The following is a 22,254-nucleotide window of genomic DNA, read 5'->3' as shown; positions in this document are numbered from 1 at the left end:
AAGGAATCAGATTCAGACCAAGAACCAGAAGAGGTAATGTTGCTAAATCAGCATGTTCTTGCCTACCCACACCACCCAAACACAACTCACAGACAATTTGGAAGGTGAAATCTGTAGTAAAACAGGCACATTATTCCTTAGCTCAGTGCTACAAACACAACAAAGAGGAGTGCAATTAAAAGCCTCTTGTGCAAGCTCCCTTTTGGAATTTACAGATTTTAACTCCCTCTATGTTACAATTGCAAATCTTCTCCATTTGTAACGTGAAATACACTGGAGGTTTCTGCCACCCTGTAGAGTCAGTGCTAACCCAGAAGTCACAAATGAGTTTACCTCATGTAAAAGGTTTAGAATTTTCATCAGTAGCATAAACTGAGTGGCACCAACTCCACCCAGCCCTGTGCTTGTTGGGTGTTCCATGCCTTGTGGATGTTCCCCGAGGTCTGAGCCCTGCATGGATGGGGAACATTAGAAAAGCATCCCCACATTTTGATGGTGCTCAGCTGTTGGAAAGCAGAGAGAGCCAGCACTGTGAGAACTGCCAGCTCCCCACAGAGGATGGACATCTTTTCCATGGATGCAGAACAGAGTGCAGCAGTTCTGGGGCATGGATTGCAGTTTCCTATTATTGTTACAGAAATATTTACCACTCCTGTGGTAAACATGACTTCTATTTTTATATACAAAAATAAAGCACAAAAGAGCAAGCTCTTTGATGGCTAAAACCTCCTCCCATTTTAAATTGGTTTTTGTTGATTCTGTTGGGTTTTTATGTTAATAATCAGTGTTCTGACACAATGCTGATCTGAAAGAACATGAAGTAAGGGGAACTAAAGGATCCTGGGGATCTCAGGTTACCCTGGAGGGCAATCTGTGCATCAGAGGAACTCAGACTATGATGGATCTGGAACACACACTGCTGAGTGTGATGTTTCGTGGTGTGAGCCTAAAGCACTGCAAGGCCTGTACAGCCAGTGATTTACTTCTGTTCATTGTCAGGCTGGGGACAAGCAAGGATTTACTGACACCTTAACTGAGACAGTGTGTTGCATTTATCTCCATAAAGAATACTTTCAAACAAGTAAAACCTTTCCAACACTCACTAAAACACCACAACACAACACACACAGTGTCTTGTACCAGCAGTACAAGATTTGCATTCCCCACAGTCATCCTGCCCCCTCCACGAGTTTGTATAGGAAATTTAATGTTTAATTGCTACTTCACAGCCAAATTTATACAGTATGTGCTTGTGTGGGCAAATGGTAGCAGAACTGAAATAAATTCAAATTACAAGGCAGCCTCCAAGATTTGCTCTTGAATTTTCATATCTGACATTGCATTTTGCCTAAAGTGGTTTTTTTTTGGCAAGGACTGTGTTTTCTTTCACTAAAGAAATCAAGCCATGCTTTTACTGTTATTTTAAATACATCCTTAGTTCCATGTAAGTCCATGAATTTGTCTCTCTTCACACCTCTAGTAGATTTAACTTCACTGGTGACTTCTGTGTATCAGTTATATTTGAGCTTTTAAATTTCCCCCTTTTTTTCTCTTCCAGGTTGACATGACTTCAGAAAAAAGTAAGATTTTCTTTTTTTACCCTTGGAAGTGTTATAATGCAGTTTGTATGAAAGTTGGTTAAGAGTAAAGATAAGCATGAAAGAGAGCTGTTTTTAACTGCTATTGCTAATAACATCAATTAAAATGCAATAGAAAGCAATTTAATATCAAAGCAGCTATCCAATTAAATTCATTTTGATGTATAAATTAACAAGTGCTACAGTTTAAAACCGTTCATCTAAGCATTTACTTTCCTTTGACATCCCTGGTGATCCTGCTGTTGCTATTTTGCTTGTATGGATGCTCATCCCTCCATTTCTTTGTTTTCCCCATTTGTTGACACCCATTCTTGCCTTGTATTTGAGACAGGGGACAGTATCACTTTTAATGAGACCTAATGGAGACTCCAATGTATTTCATGGCTCTCATGAATGCAGCCATGCTAAAAAGTGATACTGTCCAAAGTAACCAGGCTGTTTAACCCTGCCCCTGCTCCCTGCCCTGTACTGTGGTGAAATATGGCTGGAAATAGGACAGGGAAGTTTGGCACAGCACCCTTTGGGCTGCAGAATCAGGCCGTGCCTGCTGGAACCCGAGGGCCAGGGGTTCACTGAGATCTCCCTCAGGGAAGAGGCAAATCAAACCAATTCCTGCACAGACTGAAGAGAGGCTCTAATGAGAGCTGCTTCCAAATGAGAGATTTCTTGGATCTGTTCAGGGAGGGAGTGACATCTGTCTTGTTTCCAGTTAAAGTGCCACGCCTTGCATTGTTCCACCACTGCTTCCTCCCCACCAGCTGCCCAGGCCACACAGAACTCCTTGATTTCCCACTGGAGCTGCTTTGCTTCAGGCTAATTACATTGCTTCTTTGGCCAGTGGGAGAGTCAGACATGGATAGTTATGAAAATATGTATTGTAAATCCATGAAGTTCCTGCCCAGCATTTCAGTGTGCACTGGGCAGCTCACACCAGAACAGCAGCACCAAAAGGCCACGTGTTCAGCACCAAAATACCCTGCTTCAGTCTGGCTGTAATTAGTGCACAGCACAGACTTCAGCATTTGTTACATCCAGGAGAACAGCCTAGCAAAATTGTACAGATAAACACAGCTACTTTTGTATTGCTTGGGTTCTCCTTGGTTGCTTTAGTGCTTTGGCTGTAAGACTGTGGTGTCCAAATGTGCAGTTCCATGTGATGTGCTGCCTTTAAAGGGAGAATGTCCAACTGTAATTCCTGAGCATTGTGTTCTGCTTGTAACTTGCTTCAGTCCTCCACTGCTTCATATTCTGTTCAATATCCATTTTCAACTGGTCCTTGCTGAACTGAAACATTCCCAGCAGGCAGTTATGGCATAATGGGAATTACCTGCAGCCGCCTTCCTGTGTCTCGATTGCCAGATTAGACAAATATTTCACCACAGTATGTTTTACAAGGTTTTCATGTACCTTTAATTTATATGATTAATTTTTAGAGCTCTTGTTTTATTAACTGAAGCTCCAGCATCCCCAGCAGCATTTGCAACACCTTTGCTTTGCATGGAAATAACTTGCCTTACATGAATTGTACGTATGTGTCTAGTGTGACTGTCTCTGATTTTGGGTTGCCATACATTACATTTTTTAAAACTCTGAAATCACTTCTAAGTTGATTCACAGTTTTTTTCTTACTCTCTCTCCTTTTCCTCTCTGTCTTCTCTTTCCTCGGTCAGTTCATTAGTTGTCAATGAGGATGTTCCAAGGAAAGGACCATACCTCTAAAACAAAAGACTGTTTGTTTCATTGTGTAGGTGTGAAATCCCCTTAGATGAAATGCCGGTTTGCAGCTGATTCAGATCTCTACGTATTTGATCACACTTTAGATTACTGCAGAAACACTTCTCACCTTTTATTTTGGTCATTAATTAAAACAAAACTGCTAACCCGATGTTATTCTGACAGTTTGCTAACACTGGCTTTCTCTTAGAGGAAATCGACTTTCAATCAGTTCTAATGCTTTCCCCCTTTTTTCTTGTTTTTCTTTTTATTTGAACATTGATCTGTAACATCTGAACAATCTTGAGATGCCTCTCTTTGTGTAACTTCACTGTGTTTCTTCTGGTTTTGGTTTTAAATTTTGTTGTTGTTGTTTTGGTTTCTTTTTAGTGGTGTCCTGATTTGGTTTGTTCCAGCTTGGATACTGTATGTGTGGTTGTGCTCTAGCGATAAAGTGAAGCAAGTTATTTCCTGCCATCTTCCTTTTCAGTTGGTTTTTTTTCCCCCACCCCGTTAGCTTTGCTTTGCTCTTGTGCCCTCAGACTTTGTGGATCCACCATTCCCGGCCCATTTCGTTGACCTTCCTACCACCACAACCAAAGACTGTCATTTTCAGTCCTGATTACATTTTCCAATCTCTATTTTTGATTTCCACTTTACTTTCAATGTTTTTCATTCGCATCAAAGATGACGAGACAGAGTCTACAGAAACATCTATCCTGAAAAGCCATCTGGTTAATGAAGTCCCTGTACTAGCCAGCCCAGACCTGTTGTCTGAAGTTTCTGAGATGAAACAAGACTTGATCAAAATGACTGCCATCCTGACAACTGACCCTTCTGATAAGTCAGGCTCCATTAAAGTGAAAGATCTTGGAAAAGCCGCTGAAGAAGAGCCAGGAGAGCCTTTCGAAATAGTTGAAAGAGTGAAAGAGGACTTAGAAAAAGTAAACGAAATTCTGAGAGGTGGATCCTATACCAGAGAAGAACATGCTTTGCACAAGTCCCTTTCCAAACAGGAACCCATAGAAGAAGAATGGGTCATTGTCAGCGATGAAGAAATTGAGGAGGCCAGAAGAAATGCCCCTTCAGAAGTCACGGAGCCAACCAGTGTCAAAGTCAGGGGAGACAAAGGGACGACAAAGAAGAAGGAGCCAGGTGTGAAAGGAAAGGCAGAGGATTTAAAAACACGCGTTTCTCCTCATGAGGTACAGCCAAAGGCCTTACAAGAGAACTCAGTAGAAGAGAAGGTTGAAGCTGTAGTAATAAGCAGGGATTCTGAAAAAGGAGGAAAAGAATCGCCCAAAACTGGAAAGGAGCAACAGAAGGCAGCCTCAGAAGTTAAAAAGCCTCTTAGGGCAAAATTAAGAGAAAAGCCAAAGCCCAAGGAAGGCAAGGCTCAGAGCAGTGGAGAAAAACTGAGACTCCCAAAGCTCACTGCAGATGAGTCTGCAGGTGGGGAACCTGGCCTGAAGGTGACAGCTGCTCCAGAGGCCAAAGCCGTGTCCCCTGTCATAGAGGAAACTCCCATTGGCTCCATAAAAGACAAAGTGAAAGCTCTTCAGAAACGAGTGGAAGACGAGCAAAAAGTGCGGTCCAAACTCCCCGTCAGAGTTCAAGCCAAAGAAAGCCCTGCTGAAAAGACACCTAAAAAACCAGCACAGGTCAAAAAACCGGCAGCACACAAAGCCCAACCGCCCGTCTCGCCTTCTTCTAAGACTGAGAGGCTGGAAGAGACCATGTCAGTTCGTGAGCTGATGAAAGCCTTCCAGTCAGGGCAGGACCCGTCCAAGAACATATCCGGGCTGTTCGAGCACAAGTCTGTCAAACAGAAGCAACAGGCCCCCGAGAAGGAAACGACCCGGAGGAAAACAACTCCCTCGCAGAGCGAGACGAGGCGAGTAACAGCCCTCAAGACAGACAAACAGAAGGACAAACCGAGCACGGTCCCAAAAGCAGAGAAAGAACCACAATCCAAAAAAGGAAAAACACAAAGTTCCACCACTGAAACCACCAAGAAAGCTGGTGGTAAAGACCAGGTGAAAGAGCAGAGCAGCAAAAAGCCAACTGAACCTCTCCCTCCTGTCATAGTTGATGCAAGTGCCAAAGAAACAGGGTCTGGGAAGGGCAGGACTTCTGATGACCAAGGAGATCCTGACTTCCAGATTAGCCCTGACAGGAAAACCTCAACAGACTTTTCTGATGTCATCAAAGAAGAGCTGGAGGATAATGACAAATACCAACAGTTCCGACACCTCTCAGTGACAGAGGAGGGAGAACTTAACTTGGAGCAAGTCTTGACCAGTCCTTTTGGTGTTACATTTCCCACAGAGTACGGGAAAGATGAATTCCTTCCTGCTCTTTCTCTGCAAAGTGGTGCTTTTGATGGGAGCTCAGAAAGCCTTAAGCACGAAGGTGTGGCTGACTCTCCAGGCAGTCTGCTCGATGGAACGCCTCAGGTCAGCTCTGAGGAAAGCTACAAGCATGAGGGTCTGGCAGAGACTCCAGAAACGAGCCCAGAAAGCCTTTCATTCTCACCAAAGAAAACTGATGGGCAAATGGAAGAAGCTAAAGGAGCGGCCAGAGCACACACAACAGCTGAAACGGGCTCTCCCAAGGAACTCTCCTCAAAGGAAGATGAAAAAGGTATTACTGAGACACAGCTAGATGCTGGTACTGAGACTAGTAAGTCTCATTCTGACCATGTATCAGAAGAGCGTGTACCTACAGCCTCTGAAGAAGAGGCTGATAAACTTAAAGGAAGTAGCTCAACTTCCATTATGAAAGATATTAGCAGGGATAACGAATCCAGAACCACTGCACATTTCACTAAGTCTTCTGAAACACATGACACTGCTTTAGAGAAAGAAAAAGATATAACCTGTGAACGCCGTGTTGCGGTTAGAAGTCCCCAGAAATTGGAACTTTCACTTGCTAGCCATGATAGTGAAAGCTTTAGCCCAGTTGCAGATGACTCTTTGACCATAAGTCATAAAGACTCCCTGGAAGCAAGCCCAGTGCTAGAAGATAACTCATCACACAAAACACCCGACTCTTTGGAGCCCAGTCCTATGAAAGAGTCTCCCTGCCGTGATTCCCTTGAAAGCAGCCCCGTAGAACCAACAGTGAAGGCTTGTATTTTGGGGCAGGGTCCTCTGCAGTCTGCTCTTAGCAAAGGAGAAGGCTGCCCAGAGCTGGCGTCGGTGCGTTCCAGGATTCTCCGTGACCCCGAGGGGAGTGCCGATGATGACAGTCTAGAGCAAACATCCCTCATGGAGAGTTCGGGGAAAAGTCCCGTTTCACCCGAAACTCCTAGTTCAGAAGAAATTAGCTATGAGATCACACCTAAAACAGCAGACTTGCAGTCCCTGTCAAACATACCAAAGTCGGCCACGATCCCCGAAGTCAATGAAGAGCCAGAGGATGATTCGGAAAGCGAACCAAAGAAGAGATTGACCCCCGAGGAGGAGATGTTTAAAATGGTGACCAAAATCAAAATGTTCGATGAATTGGAACAAGAAGCAAAACAGAAGAGAGATTACAAAAAGAGTCGTAAGCAGGATGAATCTTCTGCATCTGCCAACTCAGAAGCAGCATGTGAAACTGAAGCAGCAGAGCCAACAGCTGCAGTAGAAAAAGATATACCTACAGTGGTTACACTTGCAGCTGAATCTAGGAAAAGCTCTTCCTCTTCGGAAAGTGAGCCAGAATTGACTCGGCTCAAAAAAGAAGCTGACTCGGGCCTCTTAATGGAGCCTGTGATCCGAGTGCAGCCACCCTCGCCTTTACCATCCAGTATGGAGTCCAGCTCGAGCCCCGACGAAGCAGGTTTCCAGCCCATTGATTCCCAGCAGTGCTCTGTGGGGATAGGTGTGGGTACAGCAGAAGGCAAAGGTGACAAAGAGGAGCCGCTTATCCCTGGGCGCAGCTGTGAGGCTTCCACGGGAGAGTCAGGCACTTGTCATGCTGATGGTTGTGCTGAATCTCAGTGTTGTGACAGTACAGGTGACTGTGAGACAGTCAGTCCTCACAGCCTGGTCACACAGCCTGGGGGCACTCTCTGTCACTCCCTTGGTGACTGTCCTCCAAAAGAAGTTCACACTGAGTCTTCATTAACACTTGAGCAATTTGATGCTCCTGATGAGGTTGTCAAACCCACGGCATCATTAACAGACAGAGATCCCATTCCTGCAGGAGCTGTGTCAGAGAAGGCAGATGGCCCTTCCTGTGGACACAGTACCACTGAGGGCTCAGTGCCACGAGACTGCAAACTGGCTGAAGATGATGCCACTCACCATTCTGCTTTGGGAAGGGATTTGGGAAAAGCAGAGACAGGTTCCAAAACAACTCAAAGAGATAGTCCTGCTGAGGAGCCCTTGCCAGAGTATTCATCCCTTACCACTGAAACAGTGGAGCTTGACAGTGTAGCAGATGCCAGTGACAGCAGTGCTCCATATATAGTGAGCCCTTATGAAAATGTGTCTTCTGGGCATTTCTTTATTGACTCAGAAAGTGAGGTGGGGACTGGTAGAAGTCTGCTCTCTAGGGAAACCTATTCTGCTGCAGAAGGGAAAGATCAGACTGGTGAAGCTTTACTGAGCAGAGACACAGGTAGTGAATGTCACTCCTCAGAGGAAGTGTATATGGAAATAGAGCCCAAAGCAGAGGATGGATTTCAGACAATGTCACAAGGGTCTTTGTCCTCAGATTCCACACAATTAGCAGAATCTGCCCTTGAGGACGTAAGAGATGAAACGGAGAAACTGATGGGTCAAGTTGTCATCACTAGAACTGATGTGGATTCTGACATGTGGAGCGAAATACGTGAAGACGACGAAGCTTTTGAAGCTCGGGTGAAAGAAGAGGAACAAAAGATATTTGGGTTGATGGTAGACAGGCGATCACAAGGCACAACCCCTGACACGACACCGGCCAGGACACCTACCGAAGAAGGGACACCACTCAGTGAACAAAATCCTTTCCTTTTTCAGGAAGGCAAGTTGTTTGAGATGACTAGAAGTGGAGCCATTGACATGACCAAAAGGAACTACCCGGATGAAAGCTTTCACTTCTTCCAGGGTGGGCAGGAGCCTCAGGAAGAAGTTTCATTGTCTGAAGAAGTGAAAGAAGGAGCAGAGGAAGAACCTTCGAAGCTGGAGGGCTCACTGGACCCATTTGCACCTTCAGAATCAGAGGAGTCAGATCTACAAGAAAAGGACACATTGAAATATTCACCCCCATCACCCGAGTCCAGTGATAAATCAGAAGAAATGGCAGGTGAAGGTGTCAGCACAGGCACCTCAAAAGCAGATCTTAAATCCAGAATTCCAATTAAAATGGGTATTTCAGCTTCTTCAAAATCACCAAAGAAAGAAACTGCTGCCTCTGAAGCTGAGCCCCCCTCCAGAACAGAGACCGACCCGGTCGACAGCAGTCAGGTGCCTTGCCCCATCTCTCCTGAGCAGTGTGCGGTAGAAGAGGAATTAGATTTTTCCAGAGTCACTAGATCAGCTAGTTCCGAACAGGGTGAGGAGTCCCCGGACTCTTCCCCGGAGGAACAGAGATCTGTGATTGAAATCCCCACTGCTCTAATGGAGAGTGTGCCTTCTTGTGAAAGCAAATCCAAAATCCCTGTCAGAACAGCTGCCGCCGCATCGCAGCCCTCCCAACAGTCGGAAAACGAGAGCCTTTCCCCAGACGACTTCCTGGACAGTTCACGGTGTGAAGGAAAAGATGAGCAAGCAAAACCAAAGTCTAAAATTCCCATCAAAACCGCTTCCCAAAAAGCTGAGCCACAGTACACATATGTGGACAAGGTGGAGCCGCCCCAGGCGCTCGCCGTGACGGGCGCTGTGCCCACGAAACAAGAGAACCGCAGCAAATCGGAGTCTGATGCGAGCAGCCTCGTGGAGCCACAGGCTAAGCGTTCAGTCAGAGCTAGGAGTTGTGCTGAGGCAGAAGCAGAGCCCAGAGACAGGGAGATGAAGTGGGAGCTAGACCCAGATGAGGCAGCAGCAGCAGCAAGATCGAAGGTATTCTCATCACGGTTGCCAGTTAAAAGCAGAAGCACTTCAGGCTCCCACGGTGCTTTTAGTCCCACAAAAGAAAGTAAGGACCATTTCTTTGATCTTTACAAAAACTCCATAGAGTTCTTTGAAGAAATTAGTGATGAAGCTTCTAAATTAGTGGAAAGACTCACGCAGTCAGAGAGAGAACAAGAATTAGTTTCAGATGATGAAAGCAGTAGCGCCCTAGAAGTTTCAGTTATTGAAAATGTGCCATCCAGTGAGACTCAGCAGTCAGTTCCTGAAGACATCTTTGACACCAGACCCATTTGGGATGAGTCTGTAGAGACTCAGATTGAACGTATCCCTGACGAAAATGTCCATGACCATGCTGAAGGTATTTGCCAACGACTGGGATTCCCTGTGCGACGCATGTCATGATTAAACTTTTCTGTTCTTTGTTTCCTTTGGTGTGCGTGTGTGTGTGTGTTTGTGTGAGTTTGTGTGCAGGTGTAACGCCTGTGGCACTTTCTTTTCAGCTTTTGGTGGTTAGTTGTGCTTTTTTTTTCCCCCTGTGAGCCGTGTTTGGGTTTTTTTGTGTTGTGTCTGTCTGTTCTTGTCTGTGAACCAATCTCAAGATTGCAAACCATAAATGCTTATGGGAAGTGTTACCTTAAGAAACAAAAACACTTCTAAAAGTGTGTGTTGTTTTCCCATTAAACCAATTGCTTGGGTCATGCACGTTTTGGCTTTTGACTTTCCCTGGCCCTATTACTAACTATTAACTTTTACTAATAACAAAACATTTGGACATCAATTGAAAGCGAGACAGGCAAATTTATATTCTTTCCAGTTGTTAGACAAAGAGATCTGCAGAAGTTTTAAAGAATTAACCTTTTTATGTTTCTTTTTTTGTCCATCTGTGTCTCAAGGAAACTCTGAGCCACCAGTAATTTTAGTGCAGGTTTTCTGGTGTTTGGTTTTCCTCTCTCCTCCTTGTGCACTCCTACCGAGTGGCCATAATGGAAACTGGGGAGCTGAAATGACCCGTGCATGTATCATGAACCCTAAGCAATGTCCTGAATCAGAGGTATCACAAGCTGTCTGTGCATTCAGGGAAAATCAAAACTCCTACTCTGCCATCCTCAAGTTGGCTTTGGGGATGGGAGGAGCCGTCAGTCTCACTGTTAGCAAATAAATGGAGACTGGCAATGACCATCTGATTTTTCCTTGCCTTCATTATGAGTATTTTATCTGAAGGATCAAAGACACTTAAATTGACAATGTCTCAGATACAGACCATAATCCAAAGTGCTGTATGGACTGTTTGAACTAAACTTTCCCTACTGCAGAAAGAGTGTAATCAGAAGCACCAATCCTGGTGAATTCTTCAACCCTGGCATTTGCTAAGGAGGCATGGAAAATTCTGGCTCTTGACTTAGTTAAAGTCTTCAATTTAGTGGTAGAATGAAGTTTTAGAATAAAATGCTTGGCCCAAGTAGACACAGCAGGTGCTTCAGTCCTGGCTTAGATTTTCACTGGAAAGCCTGATTTTCAAATGGAAAATGTAGGTAGTCCTGTGCTTTTTGAAAAATCAAGCTTTTTGGTTTTATTTTTTAGCCTGGGGATTTACAGTCCTCACTTTAGTCACGCAGCCTGTCCACTTTTAGACACAGCAGTTAGAAAAAACCAGCACCTTCCCCTCTTGGGCTGGATCACCTGTGGTGTTTAACTTGTAAAAGGCAACTTGTGGCTCTCTTTGACCTTCAGATCAGCAGGATGATCAGGAAAGGACAGAGGAGAGACTGGCCCACATCGCTGATCATCTGGGATTCAGCTGGACAGGTAAAATGCATGTTCTCTGCTCCAGAGAAGAGGCAGGGGAGTGATCCACACTCTTTCAGTGTTTCTTTTGCATCATTTCCTGATGATCTAAAGATGTGTTACAGAACTATTCAATCCCTTCACTGTCTTGGGGTTATTAAGTTTCTTAAAATGAGTAACAAGGAACCTATTCCTAAAAATCACTTTACTATTGAGGATTTAGTAGATCTGAGGCAGTGAATGGCCTGGGGACCAGTGAAAGCAACACTGAGATGCAGATGTCACTGAAAGTCAGCTCAGACCCTTCCAAAGACAAAGCTGTGCAGAAATCTCTGTGCTGTGTCACACTGCACAGTCTGCACAGCAAAGAATTGCTGCAAAAATTTAAGTCAGGTCTACACTTTTTTGTGTCTCTCAATAGAACAGCATCATGCTCCTGAAAACAAGCCAGGCTCTGGGAGTTAAGGAAGAGCTGTGTACCAGGGAAAGCATTTTAATGTCTTGATGGTGAAGATTGTAGTGTTTTTATAAGTGTCCTCAGGGTACATGCAAAAAATTACTGATCCTTTTTGGCTTGTGTTGCTCACCTCTCCCTTTCCTGTCCTCTGCCTCAATGCACAGAGTAACTGGGAGTGTGTGTCACTCATCCCAGCACGGGTTATCTTGAAATCAGTAGGACTTGTGCAATGTCACAGATTAGGAATATACTGACAATGTAATAGAAGTGAATATCAGCTCTGAAAACAAAATCAGAATAAATGGATGCTCATGAAAATAGACATTAATGTTCTGTAGCATTTTAGGGAGGGCAGGGTAACAGACCTCCATAAACATTCCTGTTCTTATTATGCTAAAGATTGCTTATATTAAAGAGTACTTTCTCAAATATTACTTTGGAGGGTGAAATAGTGGTTGGGTTTTATTTATTTCAGGTTTTGGTGTTCAACTGTAAGTCATAGGCCTTTTATTTCCTTTAAATGAAATGAGCTCAGGGGAGCAAGAGATGAGCTCTGTACAGAGCTGGATTTCTTTTTCAGAGCTGGATTTCTTTTTCAGAGCTAGCAAGAGAACTGGATTTCACAGAAGAACAAATCCACCAGATCCGAATTGAAAATCCCAATTCCCTTCAGGACCAGAGCCACGCCCTCCTCAAATACTGGCTTGAGAGGGACGGGAAACACGCAACAGGTTCGTTCCCAGTGATCATGTAACTGTCTCCTGTTTGCTGCTTGAGGGGACAGGGGAGTGTGTTACAGTCACAAAGAGAAAAATTGGCTATAGAAAGAATGACCATGGATTGTACTCAATGTTATTTCTGGTCTTGTCTATATAACATGCAGAAGTTGTTAAAGGGAAAATCCAAGAGTGCTGCTTTTTATAGGCAGCCATTCAATTATTCTTAGATTTTACATTACAGCACTCCTAAATGCACATGTCACTTATATCTGACATTATATGGGTCAGTATCCCAGCTGTGTCCTTCACGTGGGAAACAGAGGTTACATTACAGCACTCCTAAATGCACATGTCACTTATATCTGACATTATATGGGTCAGCATCCCAGCTGTGTCCTTCACGTGGGAAACAGAGGGGTGAGGTCCTGTGTAACCCCTAACTCAGCTGTGTGGTGTCGTTCCAACGCCACAGATACAAACCTTACCCAGTGTCTGACCAAAATCAACCGGATGGACATCGTGCACCTCATGGAGAGCAGCGGCGTGGACTCCACGCAGCCCCACGGGCGCAGCTACGCCGACGTGGAGCACTCCCTGGGGCTGGACCACAGCGAGGGTGAGTGGCTGCTCACCAGCTGCAGGAGCTCCTGCTCTGGGGTGCTTGGGCACTGCACTCCCATGCTGAGAGCACAGACACTGGGTGTGAATGCAGGTGTGGCATCACTGTCTCACCAGGCTACGGGCTGTGCTTCAGCTGATTCTTGGCAGGTGATAAGTGAAAACGCTGCAAAAAATAACTGCTAAGAGAAGGTTTTGTATTCTAATAGCAGCAAGGTATTTATTGGCAACGTTGGAGGCACAGCCAGTTCATACTGGGCAAAAACTTGCCTAACTTTTTTGTGTAAAATAAGCCATTTATAGCCTTAATACATAGTTAACACCTTCTAATTTCCATATTAATTACTGGGCGAAATCTTGGGTGGAGCTTTTCTTTTGGCTTTGAATTTGGGTATTGGTCTCTTGACTTCATCCCTTGGGGTGTTCTTGAAGCGTCTTCATCACTGCTGGACTTCTGCCTTTTCTTTGTTCAGTGACATGACCTGTCAAACTTGTAAAACCTTGGCTTTAACTCTCTAAAATCTTGAATCTTTACCATTTCATCTTATTGAAGTGTCTAGCTTAGTTTAATGTATGACTTCTAACCCATGGTACACTGGTTTCTATAATTACTAGATGGTACATACCAGGAAAAAGTGACTCTATTGCTTCATGCTATTAAGAGGCCTTGCTGTGCAAACAACATTTTGCAAAGCAGAGATAGAAATTTCACAAAACTGGGGTTTTTTGGTCTCTTCTCTTTCAGCAGGAAATAAAGTGCCCAGAGAGTTTTGCCTCATTTGTTGGGGTGGTTTTGCTTATACAAGTCCTTCTGACTGGGATTTGTAAAAGCAACACTGCTCCATGCTTTGATAAAAGCTTTGAATTCAAGTATCCAGGGTGTTGTAATTCTGCTAGGATGTGGTTCTGTTTCTGAAGTTTAAAAGTTTGGTGGATCAGGTGCTGAGGAAGCTCTTGCAAATGTGTGAATCCAGCAGTGATACCTCTATGTGCTTAACTCAACACTGCTTTGTGATTAGGGGTTGAGGTGGGTGGATGTGTTTATGTGCTTTGAAGCACTTAAATGCTTCCTAATGAGCTCATTCTTGTACCAAACCCTGTTGTGAACTTTTAATACTTTACATGTTTCAAGATTTCTTACTCTAGGTACATTTTTGGGTATATTTTATTTTGTCTGTTACTGTCCAAATGTGGCCATAGTAGTGATAATCCAGTGTTGGTTCAGCTACTTAGAGAGGTTATGTCATTGTCCCACTCAAGATGTTTAAGAATCCCAGGTAATGTGTTCCATGCAGGGATTTTAAATGCACATGGAGCACAGGAAGGACTTCCTGCATTCTTGTAATGGCCTTTCTCCTCTGTCTGTTTTTTGAAGGGTTTTCTGCACTGCAGGAAGAAGTGTACAGCTCCAGACACAAGCAAGAACACCACAGAATATCCAAGGACAGTGAGCCAACCGAGCACCCTCCTCTCGTCTCCGAGGAAGAAGTGTCTGCCAGCTATTCTCCTTTTCAGGACAGCACCCCCAGGAGTGAGGCAGAGGTATCCATGGCTGAGCTCCTGAGGCAAGCACATAAGGAACAAGTGGAAACCGAATTCTCAGGGAAACCCCAAGACGTGCCAGGAAAACCATCTGCTTCACAACAGGAATATTTGTAAGTGTCAAACGAGCAGGGTGAAACCTTTGTGGAGCAGATCCTCTCTTCTTGGTGCAATCAGAGGACTTCTGCAGTTTTCTTTGAAACATGAATGCTGCTTAATTTCCCTCCAGTTGTGCCCAGGCTTGATTTTTGAATCCATGTGGAGGAAGCCTTAAGGCTCAGGAGGGAAAGTCAGTTTGTCACTGTGAACAGAAAGCAATGATCAAGTGTAAGGCATATGAAAGAAAAGAGGGTTAATGTAGACATGGAGTTAGGTTTTTTTCCAAACTATGTGTGATTTTTTGTGTGTTAGATGGGAAGTAATGTCAAACTTTGTGGAATAACCCTGAATTCTTATGTGGGGCTGGTTTCATTTGACAAGGAACTTGAAATGGATCGTGTTTCTTTCTCCACACTGTCCCTCATCCTGTGAGCTTGCTGAGACCTCTCCATGGGTTTGATCAGTGATCAGTGATCAGCTTTGATGTGGAGATGCAGCTCCAAACAGTCAAAGGGCAGTTGAGTCCAGCAAAGGGTCTTTGGGGATTCTTTTGCTTAGGATGTTCTTTACAGCCAGGAGAGGGTGTGGGAGAGAGAAAACAGCATCTAAATAGAAGATGTCTGGTGCACTGATAGGCAAAGATACCAGTGGATGAGGAAATGAACGTTTTTGAGTAGAGAACACACGTGAGACAACATTGCCAACAGTACACGAGGGGAGTGATGACAGGGAGTATCACTGCAGGTCTAAAAATGGGAGGAAAATTAGGCTAGATTTAATTAGCTGGTAAGCAAGATGTTTTAAGAGGAATTATACAATAATATTGCATATGCATATGCTTGAATTAGATGTATTACCTTAATATGTATGTAATATGTAATAACAGGTTTAAGTAACTTGGAACAGTGATTAAATCTAGCAATGTTCAACCATGAAAATAGCAATACAAACATCATCAGATTCTCTACTGTTTCTGTTTGATAAGACTTTGGATTTGTCCATAGCAGTTGGTCTTTGCTCCCCTGCAGCTTTATAGATTGTAATTAATGCAGTGGTTGCTTCTCATCCATCTGTAGTGATCCAGTCTCTTTGCCTGAAATAAGCACTGCATGGTGGTGGCTCACTGGGCCTGTCATTCACAGTGTCACGACAGAGCAGTCTGCGACACCAGCCACTGGGAGAGCAGCCAGGGGAGAGCCAGAACAGACCCCCCCAGGCTCTGCACAGAGAGGGGACTCTCCCATCATCCAGGAGCCCGAGGAGCCCCAGCTGCACCAGGATGACCTCTCCCCAAGGAGAACTAGTCTTGTGATAGTGGAGTCAACTGATGAGCAGGCAGAGAAGTCTCCAAGGGACTATGAAGAGGAATCTTTAGAAAAGGTAAGTAACAATTTTGTTTCAAAATAATAGACACAAAACATTTTTATGTCTGACTTGTTCTTTTTAATTAATCCCCATCTGCCACTGAGTCTTTTCTCTTTCCTGCTGGTTAGAAGGGTTAGTTATAGGCATTTCTGTAGGGATTTGCAAAACTGAAGCAATCCCAAGATCCTGAAGTCCAGGCTGTAGCTCTGGTTCTGCTCTGCCCTCATTTGTCCTTTGGTCTGTGGCAGTGACATCTGTGCCTGTGAGAAAGAATTGGTGTCAGTAACAGGTGCAAAAACAAACTGTGTGCAAGCAAAAGCTGAAACACATGTAGTGGAAAATAAAGTAGTAACATTAAAAGGCAAGACTAGCCTAAAGCAGCATGAAAAAATAGCATGAATGATCCTTAAAGTTAGTGAGGTGGAAAGGAGGCAGCAGGCTGTGCTGGAAAAATGGTGTTTGTGTATTATGCAGACAGTAAAAGAGGGATGCAGATGGGAGAGGGAAGAGAACATCACAAACTGAGGCAGGTCTTTGGCTGTGTGAGACAAAAGGACTTTGCTGCAGTGTGCTTAGAGGGGAAGACATCAAGAGGCAAGGAAAGAAAGTGGGTTTCAGTGGGGAATTAAAATTTCTTGGCAGATCAGAGTTTAAGAATAAACAGCTTGTTTTGCCTGTTCTAAGAGAAAGGCAAGGAGAAGGCATCCTTGGGCAGGAAATCAGTTTTATTAGTTAAGTTAGAGCAGAGAAGGCACAATTGTACTGCAGCAGAAATTGCTTTATGTCTGACAATTCACCTTGACATTCATTACAAACAGGCTCTTCTGTCTCTGCTGTTTGTGTGTCTGTTTGTGTGCACCTGCAGAATGGAGGGTTTCAGAGCAGCTCTGCCTCTGGATCTCAGAAAAAGGTGGAATTTCAAATGTGTCAGATGATTGAAAGAGAAGCTACAGCAGGGCCTGTCCCAGGGCAGCTGTAGGAGAGGCTGCCCTCAAAGAAATGTACTGCTTTTTTCCTCCAGTTCTTTTATTAAAGTAAAACAGCACTGGCACCACCAAAAAGAAACACACCCCCTGGTTTATTTTCCCCTTTGTGCTTTCATACTGCTGCTGTTTCCCAAGTCATTCTTTTCAGCCTCTCTTTGCCTTCTGACCTCTTCATTTAGGTTTTTAATTCTTCCCCATGCAGCAGAGAACTTCAGCACCTGTGACTCATTTTTCTTGATCTTTCTAGTGTTGAGGCCACTGCTGCACTGTCCTCTGGTGTTAGAAGTGTTTAGCCCTGCTGTGTGTGTGCTGCACTCTGTTCTCCCAGTGTGGAGGATTAAAAGGCTTTCATGTACTTGTCTGTGTACTGAGCACAGAAAGCGTGTGCAGTATGTGGCAGTTCCAGAGCTGGTGCAGTGAGCCAGCAGCTGTAAGTCCTGCTGGCCCCAGGCACTCCAGAGCACTGCTCCCATGCTTCCCCCAGGAGCTGGCAGAGGAGCTGGGGGGGCTGGAGCTGAGCTCGGAGGAGGACGAGGTGGTCACCACCAGGGTGGTTCGGCGCCGGGTCATCATTCAGGTACCGCGTGACTGCACGAGCCTGTGGGGCCGCAGGGCCTGCAACACAGAGACAGCCACTGTGTGCTGGCACAGCTCCTGCTGGGGTGCTCCCAAATAATGCATGGGCCTTGGAGAAGCCATTCCAGCACCTCTGGATTACAGTAGTCCTGCTAACCCAACCCCAAACCCCGTTAGATGCCACGGTAGGAGGAGAATGAAGACTTCTCAGCCCCATACACAACACACTCAACTAACATATCTTTGCCTGTCTGCTGTGGCATAACTTTTCTTTGCATGCCTTTCTAAGGATTTATTTGCAGAACAGATTTTTTTATAACATTTCTCAAATTTTTTTCCCATTCTATAACCAATTAACCAATTTTAAAACTGCTTCTTTCCCCCATGAAAGCCTCTCTTCACACCCCTCTGTTCTTTGTCATACAGGCTGATAGTATGCCTGACATGCCACCAGAAACAGTCACAGAAGAGCAGTACACAGATGAACATGGCCACACAGTGGTAAAGAAGGTATTGTCAGTTCTGCCCCTTCCCACCTCCCTCCTGTCCTATAAAAGGGAGGATGAGACCATTCACATACATTACAAACTTCCTGCTGTGAAGGGGCATAATTTGCAGAGTAGAGTGGAAGGAACAAGAATTTCTGTTCATGAGAGATACCAAAGTTTGAACAATTATTTTCCTTCTCAAGATCATTCTATGTTGCAACATACAACCTAAGAGGACATACTTAATTAATTTTCCCCTGTAAAGCCAGTGAAAATTCTGCATAGATCCACATGTTTTACAAGCAAATTGTTTGTTTCTTTTTAAAAAGGACGTGCTTGAATTCATGTTAGAATAAACCACCCCAGCCAAATATTCCTGGGTTTTGTTCACAGGAGTTAGCATGACCCTATTCCTATGGATAGGTCCATGCCTTGGACATGCCATGTAGAGCTCCAGGTCATCCATGGAAAGATGCAGACCCAGATTTCTCAGGAGGATATCTCATCCTGAACCCTGTAATTGTCTTCTCCTTCTCTTCCTTTGCTTGCCAGTGCCCTGAGAGCTTGAGCACCAGATGAGTCTCTTCAGTAGGTTCATTCAGGCTCACTAGAGCAGCATTGCTTAGTACCATGAATCTATTCCTGGGCATTTGATAAGCTGCTCATCCCTTACTTCCCAAAGCCTCTTGGAAATGGCAGTCTGAAAATGTTTTCTAGTGGTTGTGCAGTTGTAAAGGGTATTTTCTCTCTGAAATGCTACAGTCACTGCTTTAGGGAGTCACTGTTGTGCCCACTTCCCAAGTAAGTTCCTGGAATCTTTGATGTGTGGAAACCTAAGCAGGACAAAAGCATCAATTGGCAGCGTCACTGCGTGTCCTTGTGAGTGTGTGTGGGGGGGAGTGAAACACTAAACCATCTGTGCAGGTTCTTCCATGGAGGAAAAAGTGCCCTCTGAGTGGAAAATGCCAGAGAGAGAGCAAGGAGAACTGTGTCTCTGCTGATTCCTTTGGGATAAGCCGCGTTCCCTCCCCGCAGGTCACTCGGAAGATCATTCGTCGGTGCGTTTCCCCGGCCGGCACGGAGAGGGAGGAGGTCCTGCTGCAGGGAACGCCCCAGCCGCCTGTCACCATCGAGGAGGGAGATGGCTACTCCAAGGTCCTGAAGCGGGTCGTGCTCAAGAGCGACACCGAGCAGTCAGAGGTGGGTGGTGCTTCCCTTGTCAAGAACACCACAACAGCTTGTTATCCTCTGCATCTTTTCCTGCTCTTTGTGCCACTGAGTCCCAAACCTCTACAGGTAGATGAGGTTTGACTTACTGGCGTGTCCTTTGCTTGACAAACACCTCTGGCTTTCATGCAAACTGTTTGAGAGCCAGGTGTACAAACAACCTGAGAAGGTGGGCACTTTTCAGTGTAGCTTTTCCTGACATCCTACACTGTGTGACCGTGCAGACATTTGGAGCAGCAAAACCAGAGGGCCAGGAGCTGGGAATGGGGTGTGCTGTAGCAGTCCTGGGGTCGAGAGCAACACAAGTGGTTATTAGGAATGTGAAATTGATATTTTTTTCTTGCCAGAATTCCTCATCAGAATTAATCCTCTAGGAGGAAGGTACTGAGAGAAGGGTTTTATATTTTGTTAGCTGACCCTAACAGAGCTACACTTTACAATATGGAGCCCACAGGCATGAAAGTCACATCTTGCCAGAGCAAATCATGCAGTCTGGGATTCATCTCCAGCGTTCTTCTGCTGTGTGACCTCCCAGGTGACCCTGTCTGAGCCTGCCATCATACCCAGTGCCTCCAGGTTCCAGTCAGAGCCCGTGGAAGGCAGAAAGGTCAGCAAAGTCATCAAGACCACGGTGGTGCACGGAGAGAGGACGGAGAAGCACCTGGGGGATGCCAGCCTGGCCTCCGACCTGCCATCAGCCAAAGAGGACTTCGAAGAGGTACGAGGGGCTTCCATATAAGCATTAAAAACTCTGTTCCAGCATCCCTGGGAACAAATTCCACTCTAGTGAAAGGTTCTGTTGGTGGAGCGCCAGGCTCAGCAGCAGAGCCTGAGGCTGTGTTGTTAAACTCAGCCATGTTATAAAGATCATTTAAAGATGTTGTTAAACTCAGCCATGTTATAAAGATCATTTAAAGATCTTCTTAAACTCAGCCATGTTATAAAGATCATTTAAAGATCTTCTTAAACTCAGCCATGTTATAAAGATCATTTAAAGATCTGGCACTGCAGAATTAACCTGTTAAGATCCCAAGAAAAACACATTGTAGAGGCTTTATGTGAAGCTGTTGGAAATCTTTCTTGGGTGTGGATGCTGGTAAAGAAAAAGACTATTCATAAGTTACCATTGCTGGAGATAATTTTAGCAATGGGTCCAGTTAGGTGCACTCACTGGGTAAACAGTCTGTGATGTGATTGTCCTCAAAAGGATAAAGTAGCTACTAAGCCCCAATGAGCACTTCTCTGGTTTTATCCTTTTTCTGGTGGGTTTAGACATTTTAGTTAAGAGAAAAGCAATATTGAATTAATACAGTTGTGGGGTTTTTCCAACAGTGCTTCCTTGTGAATCCAGTGTATGGTCCCTTTGAATAGCGTGTCTGACAGGCTGAAACAGATAAACAGATTGGTAACATACAGAGATAAAAGCAGATAAAAGGATAAAAGCTGTATGGCATTAGATGAAATGTATGTTTGGGGTTTGTTTTTTAATGTGGGAAAGTAATAGCACCCAAAACCACAGATGCCTTGGCCTGGATGTTACCTGCCCTCTTTGCTCCACTGCAGTCACAGCAGGACATGGAGCACAAACCTACTGGACTGTGGTGCCAAATTTCCCACTGGGGATCTAGGCCAGGATCCAGATTCCCCATTCCTCACCAGAGCCAAACAGTGAGAGAGAACTTTCAGGGAGAGGTCCAAAGAGACAGCTTGGGATTTACCACTTCGTTCCCAGCTTTCACCTCACTAAATCCAGAAGTCTGAATGTGCAGAAGAGGGAGAAAGTACTGACATGCCTTGGTACAGTTATCACTGAAATGAAAGTGGATCTGGTCTCTGGAGGGCAGGGATGTCAGAAGGGATGCACATGGATGCAGCTGCTTCTTTTAGCTGCCTACTCAGTTTCCTCAGCACTGAACTGCAAGGACCAAGGTGGGAACAGCCATTATCTTCTGCTCTAGGTGTTATTCTGCTCTAGGTGTTTGGTTTGGTTTTAATTTGAAGTTTATGTTTTCATTGGAGGCTTTGAGCTATGCAGGTAACCATGTGAAACTCCAACTGCCTGTTTTAGTAGAGAAAGAAATCAAGCAAGAAGATGGATCAATAATTAAAAGGTTTGGCTTGGCACGTCATTAAAGGATTGCTGGAAAAGAATTAACAGACTCACAGTAAATGAGTGGATTCAGCTTGACTTGCAAAGTACTAAAGAAAGCTACTAACATGATGTCAGTGAAGAGTTCTGCACTGGGCAGGTATAACTCACTTGGAAAGACTCATGGTAAGGGCATGTTGCCCAAAATGGAAGGAAAGAACATTCCAGGCAATATCAGTGTAGATAGAATAGAGAGCAGGTCCGTGACTGAAAGTGCATTCAGGGGCAGTGAAACACAGAGGTGCACGATGCTGTAGGAGTTTCTGACAGATTGGTAGCTCCAGTTCATCATCATATCCAATAGATACATCCAGTCTGAAAACTCTCCACCCCTGGAGCCATCCTCGAGGCTGCCCCTTGGCACAGCCCCCTGGAATTGAGTCGGGGGTCTCAAGACCTCTTATATCTTCTCATCATCATATTCACATCACGTGCCTTCTTTGCAGCTTCCTCAAAGCTTCTGGGCCTTCTGCTTTGACTGCAGTGATACCTTAATCTGTCCTATGTCTGTGTCCCAAACAAGAAGTCCTTGCTAAAATATCATCCTAGAAAACCATGACAAACAGGATTTCGAGAACATGGCACAAACTGTGATGCCCTGGGACACTGAGGGTGACAAACCACACAGCTGTGTTAGAATCTACAAATTCAGGCAGAAACCTTAAGGATCTTAAGGCATCAGGGACAGCTGGGAATCACCACTGGTGCACAGCTGAGGAGTGATGGCTCCAAAAACAGAGCAACCACAACGGACGAAGTTAGTGCACCTCCTGACCTTCCTTCCTTTACTCAGCCCCCCATGACAGGTCCCCCCTCCCCAGAAAGAAAACCCAACCACAACGAACTGAGTCCCTCACAAAGGAAGCACACAGACACCCTGCAAACTTTATT

The 22,254-nt window shown here is 44.8% G+C and overlaps 1 protein-coding gene and 1 long non-coding RNA gene across 39 annotated transcripts in view; one reads left to right on the top strand and one right to left on the bottom strand.

Moving 5' to 3' along the window:
* The window catches only part of ANK2 (ankyrin 2), a 271,916-nt gene that overhangs the window by 247,029 nt on the left and 2,633 nt on the right, over positions 1-22,254 (top strand). For 15 of the 37 annotated variants that reach the window (XM_071555392.1, XM_071555397.1, XM_071555396.1 and 12 more), the window contains 11 exons: positions 4-33; positions 1,559-1,580; positions 3,999-9,710; positions 11,084-11,158; positions 12,194-12,325; positions 12,786-12,929; positions 14,307-14,586; positions 15,715-15,952; positions 17,926-18,009; positions 19,023-19,187; positions 19,750-19,932. In XM_071555392.1, the coding sequence (XP_071411493.1) occupies positions 4-33; positions 1,559-1,580; positions 3,999-9,710; positions 11,084-11,158; positions 12,194-12,325; positions 12,786-12,929; positions 14,307-14,586; positions 15,715-15,952; positions 17,926-18,009; positions 19,023-19,187; positions 19,750-19,932 (7,065 nt within the window). Of the gene's footprint in view, positions 1-3; positions 34-1,558; positions 1,581-3,998; positions 9,711-11,083; positions 11,159-12,193; positions 12,326-12,785; positions 12,930-14,306; positions 14,587-15,714; positions 15,953-17,407; positions 17,501-17,925; positions 18,010-19,022; positions 19,188-19,749; positions 19,933-21,233; positions 21,326-22,254 lie in introns of all 37 variants that reach the window. The other 22 variants (XM_071555417.1, XM_071555411.1, XM_071555423.1 and 19 more) reach the window with 6 other exon arrangements.
* LOC139672027 (uncharacterized) overlaps positions 16,006-22,254 on the bottom strand; it is a 31,985-nt gene continuing 25,736 nt past the window's right edge. For both annotated transcript variants that reach the window (XR_011697846.1, XR_011697845.1), the window contains exon 10: positions 16,006-16,197. This is a non-coding gene — a long non-coding RNA (uncharacterized lncRNA). The remainder of the gene's footprint in view (positions 16,198-22,254) is intronic.

The sequence above is a fragment of the Pithys albifrons genome, chromosome 5 (assembly GCF_047495875.1).
Source record: "Pithys albifrons albifrons isolate INPA30051 chromosome 5, PitAlb_v1, whole genome shotgun sequence".
Classification (NCBI taxonomy): Eukaryota; Metazoa; Chordata; class Aves; order Passeriformes; family Thamnophilidae; genus Pithys; species Pithys albifrons.
The sequence above is the reverse complement of the archived record's forward strand: the minus strand, read 5'-3'. Positions and strand labels throughout refer to the sequence as shown.